At 36.7% G+C, this 19,872-nt stretch overlaps 3 protein-coding genes across 3 annotated transcripts; 2 read left to right on the forward strand and 1 right to left on the reverse strand.

Annotated features, from left to right (window-relative positions):
• Positions 1-356: 356 nt before the first annotated feature.
• LOC103666067 (olfactory receptor 8H1-like) lies at positions 357-1,598 on the forward strand. Its single transcript, XM_008694095.2, has one exon. It carries the CDS (start codon positions 357-359, stop codon positions 1,302-1,304), a length of 948 nt encoding a protein of 315 aa, XP_008692317.1. The 3' UTR covers positions 1,305-1,598.
• Positions 1,599-10,009: 8,411 nt separating this feature from the next.
• LOC103666215 (olfactory receptor 5T2-like) lies at positions 10,010-10,977 on the reverse strand. Its single transcript, XM_008694232.2, is given in 2 exon segments — positions 10,010-10,032; positions 10,035-10,977. Coding segments are annotated over 2 exon segments (930 nt in total). The 5' UTR covers positions 10,942-10,977.
• A 7,133-nt stretch (positions 10,978-18,110) lies between these two features.
• Positions 18,111-19,042, forward strand: LOC103666216 (olfactory receptor 1094-like). The gene is given in 2 exon segments (XM_008694233.2): positions 18,111-18,315; positions 18,318-19,042. Coding segments are annotated over 2 exon segments (930 nt in total).
• Positions 19,043-19,872: the final 830 nt, after the last annotated feature.

Raw genomic sequence — 19,872 nt, forward strand, 5'->3', positions numbered from 1 at the left:
TTAACCTGTGCCCTTTCACTTGTATTAAAAAACGTGGCCAACAGTGGCACCTATGGTATAATGGTCTCAGGAGGACTAAATGCATTAAGAAGTATTTAGAACTGTATCAGTCTCATTTTAATTATTCAGTATGTTACCTTTAATTATACTGTATTCAAATATCAATTTATGCCTATTTTTATATTTGGCAATCAAGTTAATTTTTTTTTCAGTCCTAGTCTTTAAACCACTCATCATCGATTTCTAGAAACACAGTTATAAATATGCCATGTGGTTCATACAAACACAAACCTTTTTGAAGTCATTCCTGNNAAGTGTCAAATTTGATTTCTTCCCAGTTCATGGCAGTTGACACTATGGGTAGGAAGAATGACACACAGGTGCCTGACTTCATCCTTCTGGGATTGACAGATTCTGACGAGATCCAGCTGGTCCTCTTCGTGCTGTTTCTCCTGATATACCTGGTTACTGTGCTGGGCAATGCAGGAATGATCCTGATAATCCGCCTGGATCTCCAGCTGCACACCCCCATGTATTTTTTCCTTAGTCACCTGTCGTTTCTTGACCTCAGTTACTCAACTGTCATCATACCTAAAACCTTAGAGAACCTACTGACTTCCACCAAGCATATTTCATATGGGAGCTGCTTCACCCAGATGTACTTTTTCGTCTTCTTGGGGGCCGCGGAATGTTTCCTTCTCTCCTCAATGGCCTATGATCGCTATGTTGCTATCTGCAATCCTCTGCACTACCCCGTGGTTATGTCCACAAGATTCTGCTGTTCCCTCGTCTTTGGGTCCTATGTGATTGGCTTTGCGGACTCCTCTGTCAATGTGCTTTGCATGAGCAGATTGCATTTCTGTGACTCCAATGTAATCCATCACTTTTTCTGTGACACACCCCCAGTTTTAGCCCTGTCTTGCACTGACACACATGACATCGAAATCATGATATTTATTGTTGCTGGTTCCACCCTAATGGTGTCTCTTATCACAATATCTGTGTCCTACGTGTCCATTCTGTCAACTATCCTGAAAATTACTTCTACTTCAGGAAAGCGAAAAGCCTTCTCTACCTGTGCCTCTCATCTCCTGGGTGTCACCATCTTTTATGGCACTATGATTTTTACTTATTTAAAGCCAAGTAGGTCTTACTCCTTGGGAAAGGATCAAGTGGCTTCTGTTTTTTATACTATTGTGATCCCCATGCTGAATCCACTCATTTATAGTCTGAGGAACAAAGAAGTGAAAAATGCTCTCATTAGAGTCATGCAGAGGGCAGAGGGCTCCAGGCAATTGAAATAAGCAATGCTGAACTTTTCAGCTCATCGCTTTTCCTCTTCCTTACAGTGTATTTCCTTCGTCTGCAAAACCAATTGGCTCCTTCAATTTGTTTTTATTTCCATCGAACCATTCTTTACTTGACCAAATATGATCTCAGATATTTCCTGGAAGATGTCTTTAGAAATTCCAAGTTATAATAGAAAGCCATGAAGCATAGCTTAAACTATGATCTAAATATATGTGTTTGGGGGCACCTGGCTAGCTTAGTGGGTTAAGCCTTGGACTCGTGGTTTTGGCTCAGGTCATGTTCTCAGTGTCAAGGGATCCAGTCCCTTGTTGGGCTCCATGCTCAGAAGGGGGTCTGCTTGCAATTCTCTCTCTCGTTTCCCTCTGCTCCTCCCCCACCTCTTAAATAAATAAATAAATAAATCTTTAAAAAATAAATATGTGTTTCTAAGCGCAACTGATATGCAAAATGAGACAATATAGTTGTCTTCTTTTAAACAATATCATACAAATTCCCGTGAATAGTCCAACTTCAGAGAATTTTATTATGGAAAAAAACTCCATTTTGGGCATAATGACAGCAGTTTCAGAAGTTATTTCATTTATTATATGGAGAAAAAATACAGCAGAGTAATTACTAGAGCTTGCTTTGGAATCAAACATTCCAGGATTTAGATTCTAAATCTGCTACCCGTTTAGCTGTATGACCCTTAATAGATCAGCCTCAGTTTCCTCAACTGCACAAGATTAATAATGATTCCAGGGCCATATAACTAATTTATAATTAATTATAAATCAGATAATGGGTGTAAAGCATTCAAGGCAGTTCTAATAAATGCTGGCCAATATCATTAGAAGGCTTACTTTCATGCAATATTTTTTTAAAGATTTTATTTGTTTGACAGAGAGAGAGAAACAGAGAGGAGCACACAAGCAGGGGGAGCAGCAGAGAGAGAGGCAGAAGCAGACTCCCTGCTGAGCAGAGAGCCCAATGCAGGGCTCTATCCCAGGACCTCGGGATCATGACCTGAGCTGAAGGCAGATGCTTAACTGACTGAGCCACCCATTGCCCTTCCTGTCATATTTTCTAATGCACGATGGCTTTTTCTTAAAGAATATTCACTTGTGGGGCACCTGGGTGGCTCAGTTGGTTAAGTGTACAGTCTTGATTTCAGCTCAGGTCATGATCTCAGGGTCGTGGGATGGAGCCATGCATTGGGCTCCACACTCAGTGGGGAGTCTGCTTGAAATTCTCTCTCTTCCTCTCCCTCGGCTCTTCCCCCCACCAAAATAAATAAATACATAAATAAATAATCTTAAAAAAAAGAATATTCACTCGTGTTTTATAAGTTACTTTTGGCTAATTTAATTGAAAAACAACTAAGGAAAAAACTCAACACTTCACAATTTTGATTTTAAGATGGTGTCTGTTAACATTGGAGAACAAGCTCACCATGGAAACCATGCAAGAAGGGCATAGAAATGCCTTAGCAGTCAGTAACTGTTTTGTGTGTGTTCCTCTGGGTCTATAGTTAGGTATGCATGTGCATATATTACTTATATAAGCAAAATTTCTGTCATTTTCTATGCACTTTTCTACAGCTTTCTATGTACACTTACGAGTATAACCCTTGATAATGCCTTTGTCACTGAAATATGAGGTGAATGTGTTATGGGTATTTGGGAAAAAAAATCAAGACTGTCATCTTGCACAGCTTTGGATCTGAAATGCAAATGCATCAATACAAAAATCTGTATGCAGTGATATCTCTTTGGTGGCTACCTGATAATTATTTAAAAACCTTACCTTTCTGTGACTTGCCAATAAGCTTCAGTAAACGCTGCTTTTCTGTGTTTTTTTTTTTTTGTTTTGTTTTGTTTTTTACATTATTCCTTTCTCCTAATTTTTATAGGTTTGCTATGGTCACTAAAAATAAATGTTGAATTAAATATTTGACTCATTTGTTTTAATTTTCTTTCAACAGAGACAAGTTGTAAAGCCAAGAAATAACAATGAATTCAGAATTTGTAGCAACCTGTAAACTGTAGTCATACTACTGAGATTTCCTTTACCTTTCCTTTTTACCTCTATATAATCCGAATTCGTTTTATTTTTTTAATTTTTTAATGTTTTTTTATTATATTATGTTAGTCACCATACAGTACATCCCTGGTTTCTGATGTAAAGTTCGATGATTCATTAGTTGTGTATAACACCCAGTGCACCATGCAATACGTGCCCTCCTCACTACCCATCACCAGTCTAATTTTCTCTGCTATGTAGAGGTTAAGAATGTATTCTTCCATTTTCCAAGTATTTGATTTTTTTTTGTTTAAACTCTTGTGACTACATAGTTTTCATTTCAAGCAATAATATTATAGAATTTTTATTTCTGAAATGTAATTATAGTTGATTATTTTTCCTAAATACTTTTTAAAGGTTTAAAATAAAGTGCAAAAGTGCAAATTCTCATTTAAAAGTTAAAAGTTAAAAAATTTTTCACCAATTCAAAAGTGTCAACAATTCAAAATTTTAAATATGCATCATTTTCCTCCATTTAATTTACTTTAAAATTTCCATTCTCGTATATCAGTGCCACTTAAGATTATCATGACTTATTTTTGCTTTGATATCTGTATGGTCTAGACTTTTCTTTATTGCTACTGTTATTTGTTTTTGTTTGCAATTACTAATAAGTATATGATAAATATTTATTGCTCAATAATACGCTTTTTTGGCTGATAATTCATCTTGCAGCTGTACTATGTCATTTAATATATTTATAGGTCTTTTCATTTTTCTGGTCTTTTCTATACACTATCTTTTCACCTTGTTTCTGTTGATGTCTACTTTTGTGATTAGGAAATGTATCCAGTTGGTTTGAGTTGGCAAAGATGGCCAAGAGATTCTGTGATTTTGTGGATAGCACTTAAGTTGAATAGATGGTAATTAAATTAAATCAAATTGTAATTAAAGTAGGGCTACCACATCTTATTTATAATATAATTTAGAAAGTGTGTATGTTATTACATATATGTAATATAACCTATGCATTATATAAAAGATTTAGACTGTTTGTCTTTGCCCTCTGAAATTCCTTGTTATATTAGTGCATACCATATTTTATGTAAGATATGCCCGGACATAATTTAAGACATATTCTTCTTGCCATGCCAAATGCTATTTAATACAAATATGATAAAGAAAATAAGAGTAGAATAGAGCATAACAAAAATATGAGAAGCTGTGTCTGCTTCCAAATAATTGATAGATATGGTGATAACATATTTTGTTGAGCATTTACTGTGTGCCAAACAAAGCCAGAGGCATATATACGTGTATATGTTATCATAATTTATCTTCGCAAGATAACTTTCAGGTAGGTACTAGCAATATCCAAATGCTAATCTCACATAATGGAAAGCAATCTTTCTAGTCCTTCAGGCAAAGATTTAAGAGTAATCCACAATTATCTTGTTATGTCACACACCTGACATCCACTCCAACAGCATCCTATGTGGACTCTGAATACAGACTATAGCCAGAGTCTATCTCTCAGCACGTTCTCTGCCACCACACTTGCCCGAGGGACCACACTTTCAAAAGTACTGCCGCAGGCCCCCGGCTTGTTGCTCTGTTTGAATTTAGCTCTCTTGAATCTAATCTCATTGCAAGGGCCAGAGTGGTAAAACAGTAAGTTGGATCATATTGCTTCCACAAATCCTACCAGACCTCTCCTCCCACTAAGAATGAAACCAGAACTTTTACAGGAACCCACTGGTCCAAAATGATGCTGTCTCCACCCCTTACATCTAGTAACTCATTCCTTGTCATTCTGTCCATCATGCTTACTTTATCTCAATAACATGCCCTCCTGGGCACCTGGATGGCTCAGCCCTTTAAGAATCCAACTCAATTTCAGCTCAGGTCTTGATCTCAAGGTTGTGAGATGGAGGCCCACATCAGGGTCTGTGCTCAGCAGAAAGCCGGCTTCTCTCTCTCTCTCTTTGATCCTTTCCCTCTGCCCCTCCACTGCTTGTGCTTGCTTTCTCTCTAACATGAATAAATAAACCTTTTAAATCTTAAAAACAAACAAACAAAAAAAAGGACTCCTAACTCTCTCTGTGCACGTTAGTCTCGGTAGTACCTAGAATTTTCCCTTTTCTTCTCTCTACCCTGCAACTTCCTTTTCATATACAAATGTATGATTTTTTCTTATTCTTTACTTAATAAGAATATCCCTTATCACCTGATTTAAAGTTCTACCTGCTTCTCGCCCTCTTCTATGCTTCATTTGTTTCCCATAACTGTTTCTCTCCAACTAATAAAGATACATATTTGACTTATTTTACACACACACACACACACACACACACACACACATAGTGTGCATTTTTTTTTAAGTAGGTGCCATGCCCAGTGTGGAGCCCAATATGGGACTTGAACTCATGACTCATGACCCTGAGATCAAGACCTGAGCTGAGATCAAGAGTCAGACGCTTAACCAACGGAGCCACCCAGGCTCCCCCAACTAACATTTTACATATTTATCTTGTGCCTTTTGTTTCTTGCATTCCTCCCCTATTGCCCCTATATCATGAGCCAGGATTTTTACTTACTTCAATGTTGTACCCCATCATCTAGAAAACTGCCTTAATAAATGTATCTGAAGAAAGAATTTTGCAGATAATAAGCCTGGGGCACAAAGAGATTGAGTAACTGGTTCATGGTCACTCCACGTTAAAGAACAAGCCCACATTAGAACTGAGACCATTCAGCTCTAGAACTCACATTCTTCAACATCAGTCTGGGCTGAGAATACAGCTATTATCAGATGTGAAAACAGAGAATTCACCATCATAGTAAAGAAAGCATTAAGTAAAACACCAGCGGCTGCTAAGAGGTAGATGTTTCTGGACTCTAGAGTTGCTGGTGGAAGAAAGCACGATTTTGACAATGCTAACTAAATTTTCTCAAGCATACAGGCACAATCCTACTTACAGAAAGATGATTCTGGAAAAAAAAAAGGAACAATTTATCTGACGATAGAATTGTTCTGGAGAGAAAACCTGTAATCGTCAAGGCACAGGATATGGTGGTATAGCAAAGGGATTCGGAAACAGTGTCTCAGCAAAGAAGAAACAAGTACCCTCGATTAGAACGTAGCAGAGTTTAGCTGGCTAGGTTTGTGGATGGCTCCTAGGCTGCTTCTATGCTGTGGCATTGCTGTTCCAGATCTGGTCCTTTTCAGCATCATTGAAAAGCACTCTGCACATTGCAGTCTGAGAGAAAGGGGAAATTGTCACATTGGGAAAATAATTCCCTGATTTTTGTTCATACAGACTTTTAAGGAGTAATTCAATTTATTTAATAGATATAGGACTATTCAGGTCACCCATTTCCTCTGATGGGAGCATCTTTAAGCAATTGTATATTTCATTTAATTTTCAAAATTATTAACAAAGTGTTGTTTGTAATATTCTATTATTATCCTTTTTTAAAAAATATTTTATTTATTTATTCATTTGAGAGAGAGAGAGAGCATGAGCAGGGGAGAGAGGGAGAGGGAGAAGCAGACTCCTCCATGAGCAGCGAGCCATATGCGGGGCTAGATCCCAGGAACCTGGGATCAGAACCTGAGTCGAAGGCAGCCGCTTAATTGACTGAGCCACCCAGGCACCCTGTTATTATCCTTTTAATATTTGTGGGGACCAAGTGACATCCTTTTTTCATTCCTGATTATTGATAATATGTATCGTCTCTCTTTTCAATGGTGACCATGGGAATTATAATACGCGTTATTTAATATACCACAGTTGACCTAGAATAACATATGACATAACTTTTAATATCAGAAACTTAGAGCAGTAAAGACCAAATTCTTCATTTTTCTTTCTATTTTTGTCATAAATTCTACTTTCATGGATAATTTAAACCAAAATGCATCAGCATAGCTTTACTTCAGTCATTTACTCTTTAAAGAAATTACAATTAAATATCCAATATTTGTTATATTTATCTTCATTCTAATATTTTTGGTTTTATTAATTTCTTTGTGTAGACACATATTTTCTTCTGTTATACTTCTTTTGGCTGAATAATTGTTGGAACACAAGTTTGCTGGATATAAATTATTTCAGTATGTGTATATTTATTTCCTGAAAAGTCTATTTTGTTTTTATATTTCTAAGATATTTCAAACATTTCTATGGATATTAAATTCTGGATTGGCAGTGACTACCTTTCACTATTTTAAATGTGTTTCTTCATTATATCTGGTGTGAATCATTTCTGATGGCATCCACTGTAATCCTTATATTTTTCTTCTGTATGTGACATGCATTTTCCTCTGAATGCTTTCATAATTTTCTATTTATCTTTATTATTAATCAGCGATACTAATGAGTCTAGGTGTGTTTTGTTTGTTGTTTGGTTTGCTTTTTGTATTTTTCCTTCCTAGGGTCTACTGACCTTTCAGACTCATGGTTTGATATTTCCTTAATTTTAGAAAAGTCCCTTGGCTGTTATATTTTCAAATATTTCTTATGATTCACTCCTTCTCTATTTTTGTTATGTATATTAGACTGTTTGATATTATGTCACAATTGTTAGATACTTTTATTCTTATTTTTTTCTATAGATTTCATTCTGTTTGCTTAATTTCTATTGTTTATCTATCTTCAAGTTTTCTGATTTTTTTCATCTTTTTTGATTTACTAATGATCCTGTTGAAAGAATTGTTTGTCTCTAATACTGAGAGTGTGTGGGTATGTGTTGAATGCCTAGCATTGGACACTTCTTTAGGGTTTCCATCTATCTGATGAAATATATACTCACATATATATTGTTTACTGTCTCCACTAGATCTTACTTTTTTAAGATGTGTTTGTTTACTTTAGAAAGAGAGAGAGAATGAGCATGGGGAGGGGCAGAAGGAAAGGGAGAGGATCTCAAGGAGACCCTGGGCTGAGCATGGAGCTGGACATGGGGCTGAATCTCACAACCCCGAGATCGTGACCTAGCCTAAATCAAGAATCAGATGCTTAACCAACTGAACCACCCAAGCACCTGTCCACTAGACCTTTTAGCCTAGTAATTAAATCTTTTCAAGACACCTAGAAACACCTGTTTTGGAAAAGTTCCTTTTATTACTATTCTTATGAGCTATTCTTACTATTCATGGCTGCGTACAGCAGAGACTTATAGTGAAGGTAAATTCTCTCTTTCTAGGCTTCTCTTCTTTTCCCAATAGCCCAAACCTGGCTTTAACATATTTCTCTCTCTCTCTCTCTCTGTATATATATGTATTATTAACATATTATTAACATCTCTCTCTGTGTGTGTATATATATATATAATTTATATATATGATCTCTCTGTATATAGATATCTATATACATGTATGTCTATTTAGCTAATTTCTTCCTATATTCTTGCATGGTGGCCACATCATTCTCCCACCCTTTCTGAAGGTGAAACAGTTCCTGTGTCTCGTCTCCTCCTGGAGGGGCTTTTCTCCCCTGGTAATTCAGATTATTTGGATGTTTTCAAACTCCGCTCTTTGACAGAGTCATGAAACGTTATAATTTGTAGATTATCTGGATGTTTTAAAACATTATTTGCAGCTTTCCACATCCTGAGTGAAAGTGGAAAATTTATACATTTATTTATTTAAATTTTTAATTACAGTGCAGTTAACATGCAGTATTACATTAATTTCAGGTGTAAAATACAGGGATTCAGCAATTTTGTATATTACTCAGTGCTTGTCAAGACAAATATACTCTTAATCCCTTCACCTATTCATACACCATTTTAAATCCCAACCAGTGCTGTAATTTCTACTTAATGCCCCACGTATCAGTGCAATATTTATTGGGATTGTAGTTTCACCTCTTGAAAATGTAACAAAATCTCAGAATCAGCATAGATATAACTGATAAAACTGATCTCATTTCTTCCTTCCTTCCTTTCTTTTTTTTTTCCTTTCTTCCTTCCTCTCTCTCTCCCTTCTTCCCTCTTTTTTACTTTTTACTTTGCCTTCATCTTATTTATCATTCATATTCAAAATCTGACAACTCTATGTGTTTCAGTAAAAGGAATAAATTATCAAATATAGTGGGAACCATTTTAAATATATTCCTTTCTCTCTTATTTCTGCCAATGACTTAAAGATGATTTTCCATACCCCATAAATTATACTCTGGAAGCCAAATGATGCAGTTGGCAAAGTGAAAAAAATCAGTGTATTCTTTCATTCCATGTACCAATGTGCTTAAAAGCAGGGACAAACAACCAACGTACTTTTTGGTTTTACTCAATGCTAAAAATGTCCTTTATTTATGAAATAATTTCTCTTTAAATCATTTTTCATTGTCTCTTTTAATCTTTGTTCCTGAAACTGTAAGGTTATAGGTACAGGGAGCAAAATTTTGTGTGTAGATCACTAGGCATAATAGTGAGTGGTGCCACTTCCTTTGCAACCTTTTGAATCCTGGACCTGTGAATCCTGGCTACGGGAGAAACAGCACCATGTCCTACATGCTCCTTCAGAGCATATAGAGCCTTCGTTTACAATCTCTGTTTTTAAAAAATTTACGATGACTAGAAAGACACTAATAAACTGAAACAAAATATTTTTATCATAATTTCTTCAGCTGGAGACAATGTACCGCATTCTTAATTTGTTTCGATTTAATGTTTAGTCTGAAAAATATAATTAATTAATAAACCAATTTTTTGAAATACTCTTTTCATCACCTCTTTTACATCTTTGTTCCTTAAACTGTAGATGATGGGATTCAGCATGGGAATCACAATCGTGTAAAATATCGACACTATCATGTCATGGTCCAGAGCGTAGCTGGAACTGGGTCTCACATACATGAAGAGGATGGTTCCATGATAAACTGACACTCCAGTTAGGTGAGAGCCACACGTAGAGAAGACTTTCTGCCTCCCCTCAGCAGAACGCATCCTCAGAATGGCCAACAGAATGAAAGCATAGGAGATGAGAACGATCAGGATAGTGACGATCTCAATAGCGCCCACGAAGTAGAAGACTAGCAGCTGGTTTGTGTGGGTGTCAGAGCAAGAAATGGCAAGGAGCGGAGGGATGTCACAGAAGACATGTCTAATTTCATTGGACGCACAGAAGGAGAGGCTGAACGTGGCCACTGTGTGTAAAGTACCATGAAGAATGCCAGCAACGTAGCAGGAGACGATGAGTGGCACGTAGACTCTGGGCGACATTCTAAAGGAATACAGGAGAGGGTTGTAGATTGCTACGTAGCGATCATAAGCCATGGCAGCCAGGAGAAAGCATTCTGTGGTCCCAAAAGTGACAGCGAGAAACATCTGGGCTGCACATCCAAGGAATGAAATGACTTTATTCTTTGATATAAAATCTACTAGCATATTTGGGGTAATTACTGAGGAAAAGCAGGCGTCCACAGATGATAACACGCTCAGAAAATAGTACATGGGATTGTGGAGCCGGGAATCCCCAATGACCAAAACAACTAAAACCAAATTTCCCATCATAGTAAAGAGGTAGATTGCTAGAAACAGGAAAAACAAGATTGTCTGCAGCTCGGGCTTATCTGTGAAGCCCTTCAGTACAAAAATGGTGACTTCAGTGACATTCTTCATGCCGATACCTCATGGAACAAGCTTGAAGATATTAATAAAATTGTAACTCATATTAATATGATAAAAGTGAGCAGTTGTGCAACTCAGGGATAGTGAACTCTGTCCTCATATTTATTTCATGGCAAAGCATAATTTCCCAGCAGCTGATCAGAAGACGGTGGGAGGATGGTGGGTCAAAGGTTCACGCCAATCACTGCAGAATTAAATGGAATATTTGAGTGTTTACTCACTGGCTCAACTTATGTCATTTCTAAAGTTGTGAGGTCAAATGGTTAATTTACCACTGAATTCTATTAGCTATTATCCTTTTAAATCACATTAAACCACAAACTGAACAGCTAAATATGTTTTTCTTATAACATACGAACACAAAATAGTCTAACAGTGAACACAACATTGGAATTCACACCAGAATTCTAAACCTTTCAGAAATTGTGTAAAATTATTTGCTACAATCTACTCACCTATAGAATTAGGGCAGGATTCATTCCCAGGTCTCCCTCAGACAGCAGGCACTTTTCACCTTTTCCATTGTTTCTTATTATGCCACTGCTTCATTCGCAACTGACTTTCCTCCCCAACACCTCCACGGACGTAAAACTTAACATGGCTTTTTATGTATTTGAATATTTTTTAAGTCATTAGGACTAGAGAAACATAACAAGATAAAGAACATTGTGAAGTGGCTTCTACAATAACTGGCTCACAAAATAAAAGAATTGTTATTTTCCTTATTGTATCAAACTATAAGCCCCCAGAGAGTTGAATGAGTCAAGTGTCTTCTGGGCTCCTATTGATAAATTTTATCTTGTTTTACTCGAACTGGTCTGTCTTCTCACATGAGGAAAATGAACACATCCATCTACTGGGAGCCTTCTTATTACTTTTACAAACAGAAATTCATTATTTTCTATTACCTTTGTTTTATGCCAGGAAGCGCTATTTTCCAATTTGTAGCCAGACTTTGCATGAATCTGGTTGGTGATAAATGCTTTCTATTCACCTATGCGACAGGCAACAAGGCTTTAGTATTGGGGATGTCATAGCATATTTGACTTTGTTGTTTGAGGTTTCACATCCTATATATTCTGCAAATTATCTGAAAATTTCTCTTCCCTACAGAACAGCAAAGGTAGGTTTACGTTCATTATGAATATGGTTCATTTAGATTGGTTATATCCACTTACTCAGCTGTTTATAAACCCCACGGGAGGTGCCCCAACAGGAATATGCCCCAATTATCTTTGGTTCAAAATAACAGCCCAAGAACTTACTCAATAATGAAAAAGTAAGAGGTCTGGAATAATCTACTACATGTTAATGTTTTATAAAATAAATACTTATTTGATTTCTGGTTTAAAATAATGCCTTAAGAAAAAATAGGTATATATTGACAATAGATAAGAAATCTTTAGATTTGAGAAATACACTTATATAATAGCTCTGACACTTGGTTAGAACTAACTTCCCTAAGAAGCAATTTCCTCATTTTGGCAATAGAAGCAATTTTATTAGAATTAATCAAATGTATTACACTTTTACTCTGTTCAAATTATAAAGTGTGTGGTTTTAATGTATACATTTAAAAGTATACATTTTGAGTCTGTTGGATTATTATTGAAGGTAGTAGGAAAAGCCCCCAAAATTCTATAGAAATGTGGAGGAGATATTAAAAGCTTAAAGCTCTGTGGGACTTGATAAATCATGTAATTTTGTAAAACGTAAATGCTAATTTAGCATTTACTCAGATTAAATAAACATATCTATTGATTGGTTGAAAACAGATATATACATACACAATTCACACACACACACACACACACACACACACAGAGAGAGAGAGAGAGAGAGATAGGACCAAAATCCAGACATTTAACACTTGTAGACCTATGTCTACCGGGACACCCAGTAGAATTTTTATTTTTCTTGAATTTTTTTGGATAGTCCCTGCTCTTACCCGGGCTTAATCAGTGTCATGAAGGATCCATGAGAGACTGAAAAGGATCTCAGAAATATGCAGCACATACTCCCTTTGAAAAGGACAAGGCTTCAAGGAGAAGAAAATGCTGAGAAGCATGTCAGTTGGGTAGGGCAAATACACTAGGAAGGGAAGTTTCAACAATGGAGGGTCTTCTGAAAGATGGAGGACCCAAAAAGGATTGCTAGAGGCGTGTGCAAGTCTAAAGTATAGAGTATTCTGGAGAAGGCAACATCTGCTTAGACCCAAGGAACAGCAGGCAGAAAGTACTCCTGAAAGCTTAGCTCTGGGACTTAAAGGAGCTGTACAAGAATATTTTAAGACCATCATAAAAACACGAGAGTGATTTTTTTGAACACAAAACTGGAAAACCTACCCATGTATCTCCAACTTCACATGTGCCTCCTTCTGATAGTCAAAATGCCCATCATACTGACACAACGAAGGAAAAAAGGGTTACTACTGAACTCCATATAATTATATTTAAATTGAAAAAGGAGAAAAATAACCAAGTAATGTTCAAAATCAGAGCATCGAATAAGACCATAAAAGGATCAAATGAACCATATCAAATCCATCTTAAAGTAATATAAAACCAAAAAAAATTTTTTTTTAAATGACTAAGAACTCAAGAAAATCAAGTGTGTCAGGAATGAGACAACAAGACATCATAAGGATATGCAAATATGACACAAAGAACTCAGAATAATAAACCAGGAAGTGGAAATAAAACAAAAATTCAGGGGCGCCTGGGTGGCACAGCGGTTGAGCATCTGCCTTTGGCTCAGCACCGTGATCCCGGTGTTGTGGGATCGAGCCCCACATCGGGCTCCTCCGCTATGAGCCTGCTTCTTCCTCTCCCACTCCCCCTGCTTGTGTTCCCTCTCTCGCTAGCTGTCTCTATCTCTGTCAAATAAATAAATAAATAAAATCTTTTAAAAAAAAATTCAGTAAGACTGAGTGGTCAGTAATAGTATAATTAAGGAAAGTAAAGAGAGAGAGAGATGAAGAAAAATCAATTTCAAGTAAAGAAATATAATTAAGAATATGATAGAAAATGACAGACCTAAAAGAACTAAATTATAATTTTAAAAACAATAGAAATGTGACTCATACAAACATAAAATTGACACATAAAAAATGTATAACCATCTCAGTAGTGGGTATATAAATAAAATAAGAGATACAGAGTTTTTAAGTAACAAGGGTTTATGGCATTTATTAGAAAAGTTATGACACAATATTTTGTTTCCTTTTTAATTCCATTGAAGAAAATGAGCATGGAGAAAAGTACATATGTCTTAAGTGTACACATTGATGAATTTCTTGATGAGGTGAGGGGTGGAGGGAGAGGGAGAGAGAGAACGTTAAGCAGACTCCACACCCAGTGCGGAACCAATGCAGGGCTCCATCTCACAACACTGAGATCATGACCTGAGCCAAAACCAAAAGTCGGGCACCTAACTGACTGAACCACCCAGGCATCCCAGCTTGATGAATTTTTAAATTGAACATACCCCTGTAAACAAGCCAAGGAAGTAGAACATGGCCGGAACCCAAGGAGCCTCTTATACCTTTTAGTCTATATCTCCCCTGAAAAGATAACCGCAGTATGAAGCTAAGGCTAATCTATGTAAGAGTTTGTTTGTTTGTTTGTTTGTTTTTTAAAGTTGGGGCTATTGTTTTTTTAATATAAATACAGAAAATCTACCATTTATATGTGCCAGATAACGTGAATTTAAATGGACATACACATCGGTGTAACAACAATCATGTTATGGGTGATAGAAATATTCTATATCGTAGAATTGTAGAATTCCCCTGTTAATATCTGCAAAAATGCTTTTTTAGTTTTAACTAGGACTGCATTAAAAATATAGATAATTTGGGATTGCAAATTAATTATTTTAATTAATAGATCTTTTATTTATAATTCAGTTCCCTATCAGTATCAGCTCCCTTCCTTCCTTCCTCCCTCCCTCTTTCTTTCTCTTTCTTTCTTTCTTTCTTTCTTTCTTTCTTTCTTTCTTTCTTTCTTTCTTTCTTTCTTCCTTCCTTCCTTCCTTCCTTCCTTCCTTCCTTCCTTCCTTCCTTCCTTCTTAAATTCAAATTCCATGACCAACATTCCCTATCTATTAATTTAGGTTCCCTAGGTGTTGAGCTTACACATCAATGTATTTTCAACAAATTTTTGAAGAATTTAAGTACATTACCAGGAGCTGGTTTATAGGTGAGTATATAAGTTTTCCAAGACAAGACAAGACCCTGATCAACACAGAAAGTTTGACCTTTATCTCTGCCAGATCTCTAATATCCTGTTTTATTACATAGAATGTTAAAGTTATCTGTATACTGCCCCATCTCTGCTTTCAATACTTCCTGTTTATTCATAGCCTTTCTCCTTGGTAAACTCTCAGTGAGCTTAAATATATTTCTCACGGCACTTAGAAGGATAGCACTTTAGGGGCACCTGGGTGGCTCAGTCATTAAGCGTCTGCCTTCAGCTCAGGGCATGGTCCCGGCATTCTGGGATCGAGCCCCACATCAGGCTCCTCCGCTGGGAGCCTGCTTCTTCCTCTCCCGCTCCCCCTGCTTGTGTTCCCTCTCTCGCTGGCTGTCTCTCTCTCTCTGTCAAATAATTAAATAAAACCTTTAAAAAAAAAAAAAGGATAGCACTTTAAAAGTTAAATAAATATGGTAATCTTTATTAAAAGACAAGGAAATAGATTATTTTCTCAGGAAGAAAGAAGTGGATTTTGGAGAATTTCAGTCATAGACCCCATGGCACATAGCTACTTACTGTCAGAGCCAGGATTATATCCTGTAGCATTAGGATTCTAGCCCTATGCTTATCCTTTCTGCACTAAGAATTATTTTATACCAGAGGCCAAAGGGCATTCATGTAATCATTTTATCTTGTATTTCATTGTTCCAGAACCATTCACTTACTATGGGAAAAAAAAACAAAAAACAAACACAAACAAACATGAAATTATCTGACTTTTCTGTTCCAGAAGATAATTAGTGTATTTTCTCCTTGGGGCATCCCTGTGGACTTCAAGAAGAGCTCGAGAACCTGGTATAAAGTCCAAATGCTTAGCATTCATAGGGTACCTTAACTGAGTGAGCAGTTCATTTCCACAGGTAAGAGGAAAGGCTTTCTTATGACTTACACAATATTTCAGAAGTCATAACTTTGAATCTTCAACTAGTTTCTATGTTTTAATATTTAAATTTGAAACAAACATTTCTAGTTAACTTAGAGTTGAGTTAAAATTGAATTAGGGAATTCCAGGGAACATAACAGGGATAAGAAAGGCTACAGACACATTTAGGTCAATAGGTTTGTAAGTTAGACATTTGATTCCATTTTCTTGATGAAAGATAATAGTTGGAATAAAGGTAGTAGAAATAAGGGATTATATTACAAATTTAGGAAAATTATTAAACAGAGAGAAAATTAACGATCAACCAACCACTGGGTACAAACCATTTTGGGATCATAATGGTTTTTTGTTTGTTTGTTTGTTTGTTTGTTTTGTTTTGTTTTGTTTTTGTTTTTTTCAAATGGAAGGTAATGCATTGACTTTAAATTTGTTTTACTAGTCAGCTACTTGATCAAGAAGCCACTTCAGTTTTGTTTTCTTTTTTTAAATTATGGTCTGCTTAAACTTGATGGCTTTATAAAAGAACTCAAACACATGAGGATGTTATTTTGTATTGTTTCTAGGAGATAACATTTCCAGAATTAGGGCATATCACAATGAATTTGTGACATGGTCAAGTGGACACAGTTAAAGTATGGGACAGAGAAACCTGGTCTTGGATCCTGGCTTTGCTACTAACTAACTGTATGCCCTTGGGCAGGTTATAGGTTGGGCTGTTTCTCAATTTTCTCATCTATGAAAGGATCCTAAATTATTTAGTTTGCAGGTTGCTATGCAGATTACATAAGATCATGTACGCAAAATTTCTGACCCTTAGTATTATGTGGTTAATATTACGTGGTTGCTGCTATCATAGCTTCCCTTCTCAAGTTTAGCAATGATAACATTGTTCTCATGGATGTACCCTACTTTATGTTTTCTAACTGCATTACAGTTGAAGAATTGACAATTTTAGTCTTCCAGATTGGTCTATTTTGTTAACACTGATGGTCTGTAATTTTGTCTATCGAGGTCCTATTTCTTACACAGAAATTAGCTAGAAATAAACACAATCAGTTTTAATTTCCTTAAATATTAGTTGGTGAAAGCCTGTTTGAAAAGCATTTTGGAAGAAGTAAACTCTATATTTTTTTGTGTTTCATCCCTGCAGTTCCCTAGAGTGAAGTAGATAATTGCTCTATTGGGACATGATTTGGATTAAAGGATGCCTTCATCCACAAGCCACCTTCTTGCACTACAGATAAAATCAGATAAATTAAAAATTGTAGGAAAATTATTATGGACAAAATCATGAGGGGGACGCAAGTAAACCTACTGTCACTTTACTGACATGCCCAAAGCACAATTTTTAAGGTGCCTGATACCATAGAATATCGGGATGGTCAGAAAGGGCCACCCTATATGACAAGACGAAATTAAGTCTAACATCCCACGCTATACTCATCTGAGAATATTTTTAAATTAAATAATTTCACATTGTTTTTCTCATTTAAATGCATCACAATTTTGTGATATACATACTGTTGCTCCCATTTTGACAACTGGGCACACACACAGAAAAAAGGAATCTCACACTCATTGTACAAAATCTAGGGCTAGTACTCACGTATGTAATTTTTATTATACTACCTTCAGATTTTTAAAATCCTATCTTCATGTATCTTTGAGGATTTTAAGATCTTGCAATATGAAACCAGGTGAGAGAATTTTAACAGAAACTAACTGGAAATCAACTCACTTGTTGGCATAATTTTTAACATGGCAAATTTAGCCAACAACTTAATAACATAATTTATTTAATTTATTTATACAGGATAATGCATTCACTTGAACCCAACTTCCAAGCCCATCACTGCCTATTCCCTCACTGCCAAGGATTTCAATGTACCTTTCTAAGAAACAAACCCAAGGATACATAGGGTGTATTCTATGAACAACAACAACAACAACAACTACCTTTAAAACATCTAGATAAAAGGTGAAATGCCAGTTCTCCATCAGATTTAGGTTTATACAGGATTCAGATGGAAAACGTGACTGAGGTCACCACATTTATGCTGACGGGCTTCACAGATGATACTGACCTGCAAGTTTTCCTATTTGTACTATTTCTAGCCATCTATCTTTTCACTCTGGTAGGAAATTTGGGGCTGGTTATATTGGTCATTGGGGATTCCTGGCTCCACAATCCCATGTACTATTTTCTGAGCGTGTTATCAGTCCTGGATGCCTGCTTTCCTCAGTTGTCACCCCAAAAATGTTAGCCAATTTCCTAGCAGAGAATAAAGCCATTTCCTACCTTGGATGTGCAGCCCAGATGTTTCTCTTTGTCACTTTTGGGACCACAGAATGCTTTCTCTTGGCTGCCATGGCTTATGATCGCTACGTAGCGATCTACAACCCTCTCCTGTATTCCGTGAGCATGTCGCCCAGCGTCTATGTGCCACTCATCGTGGCTTCCTATGTCGGTGGCATTTTGCATGCTTCTGTACACACGGTGGCCACGTTCAGCCTGTCCTTCTGTGCGTCCAATGAAATTAGACATGTCTTCTGTGACATCCCTCCGCTCCTTGCCATTTCTTGCTCTGACACCCACACAAACCAGCTGCTGCTCTTCTACTTCGTGGGCGCTATTGAGATCGTCACTATCCTGATCGTTCTCATCTCCTATGCTTTCATTCTGTTGGCCATTCTGAGGATGCGTTCTGCTGAGGGGAGGCGGAAAGTCTTCTCTACGTGTGGCTCTCACCTAACTGGAGTGTCAGTTTATCATGGAACCATCCTCTTCATGTATGTGAGACCCAGTTCCAGCCACGCTCTGGACCATGACATGATAGTGTCGATATTTTACACGATTGTGATTCCCATGCTGAATCCCATCATCTACAGTTTGAGGAACAAAGATGTAAAAGAGGCGATGAAGAAATTGTTTGGTAAAAATTGGTTATGTCAATGATGTATATACGGTTCACATTGACCACTAAATTAAGAAAAATTAGGAACATTTATTGTCTGAATATTAAAATGTTAGTGAATGTATTAGTTTGCTCAGACTGCCATACCGAAGTGCCACAGACTGCTGGCTTAACAACAGATATTCATTTCTCACTGTTCCAGAATCTACAAGTCTGAAGGTGCAGGAGGGAGAATTTCCTCTGAGGCCTCTCTCCTTCACTTGTGGGTGGCAGTCCTTTTATTTTTTTATTTATTTTTTAGTGGCAGTCTTTTCTTTCGATTTCCACATGGTCGTTCCTTTCTGTGTCTCTGTGTTCTGAATATACGTGTGTGTGTGTGTGTGTGTGTGTGTGGACACTGGTATGTATTTATTAAATATAAATATATTCATATGTACACATATTTATTATATACAAGTATATTTATACTGGAAGAGTCACATATGCCTGTGATCTTTCCTTTAAAAGCTATAGTATTGCCTTTCACCCACATGTGAGTCAAACTTGATAGTCTCCCATAGTTGCAGTTCTTAATAACTTTATAATTATATCTGACTAGCTTGAAGAAATACCACCCAATTGATAGCAAAAGTCCAGCTCACATAATCCCATTCCACTTCCCTAGAGTCTCTGGCATCTGTCTCCTGACAAACGCACTCTGCTCCATCCTTAAGTCTGTGCGTTGGCGGCAGGGGGCACAGTCAATACATTTAAATCTCTGGTGTCGTTACCAAGCCGCTTGTGAGGGTGCATCTCTCCCCTTTTTGTTAGTTCATTGAGATGGTGGACATTAAATCCATTTTCACTTCCTCACAAAATACAGAGACCAGGC

The sequence above is a fragment of the Ursus maritimus genome, unplaced genomic scaffold, assembly GCF_017311325.1.
Source record: "Ursus maritimus isolate PB19 unplaced genomic scaffold, ASM1731132v1 scaffold_23, whole genome shotgun sequence".
NCBI lineage: Eukaryota > Metazoa > Chordata > Mammalia > Carnivora > Ursidae > Ursus > Ursus maritimus.

Excerpts from the sequence above, each read along its gene's own strand:
- LOC103666067 (XM_008694095.2), top strand. The coding sequence starts at position 357 with ATGGGTAGGAAGAATGACACACAGGTGCCTGACTTCATCCTTCTGGGA.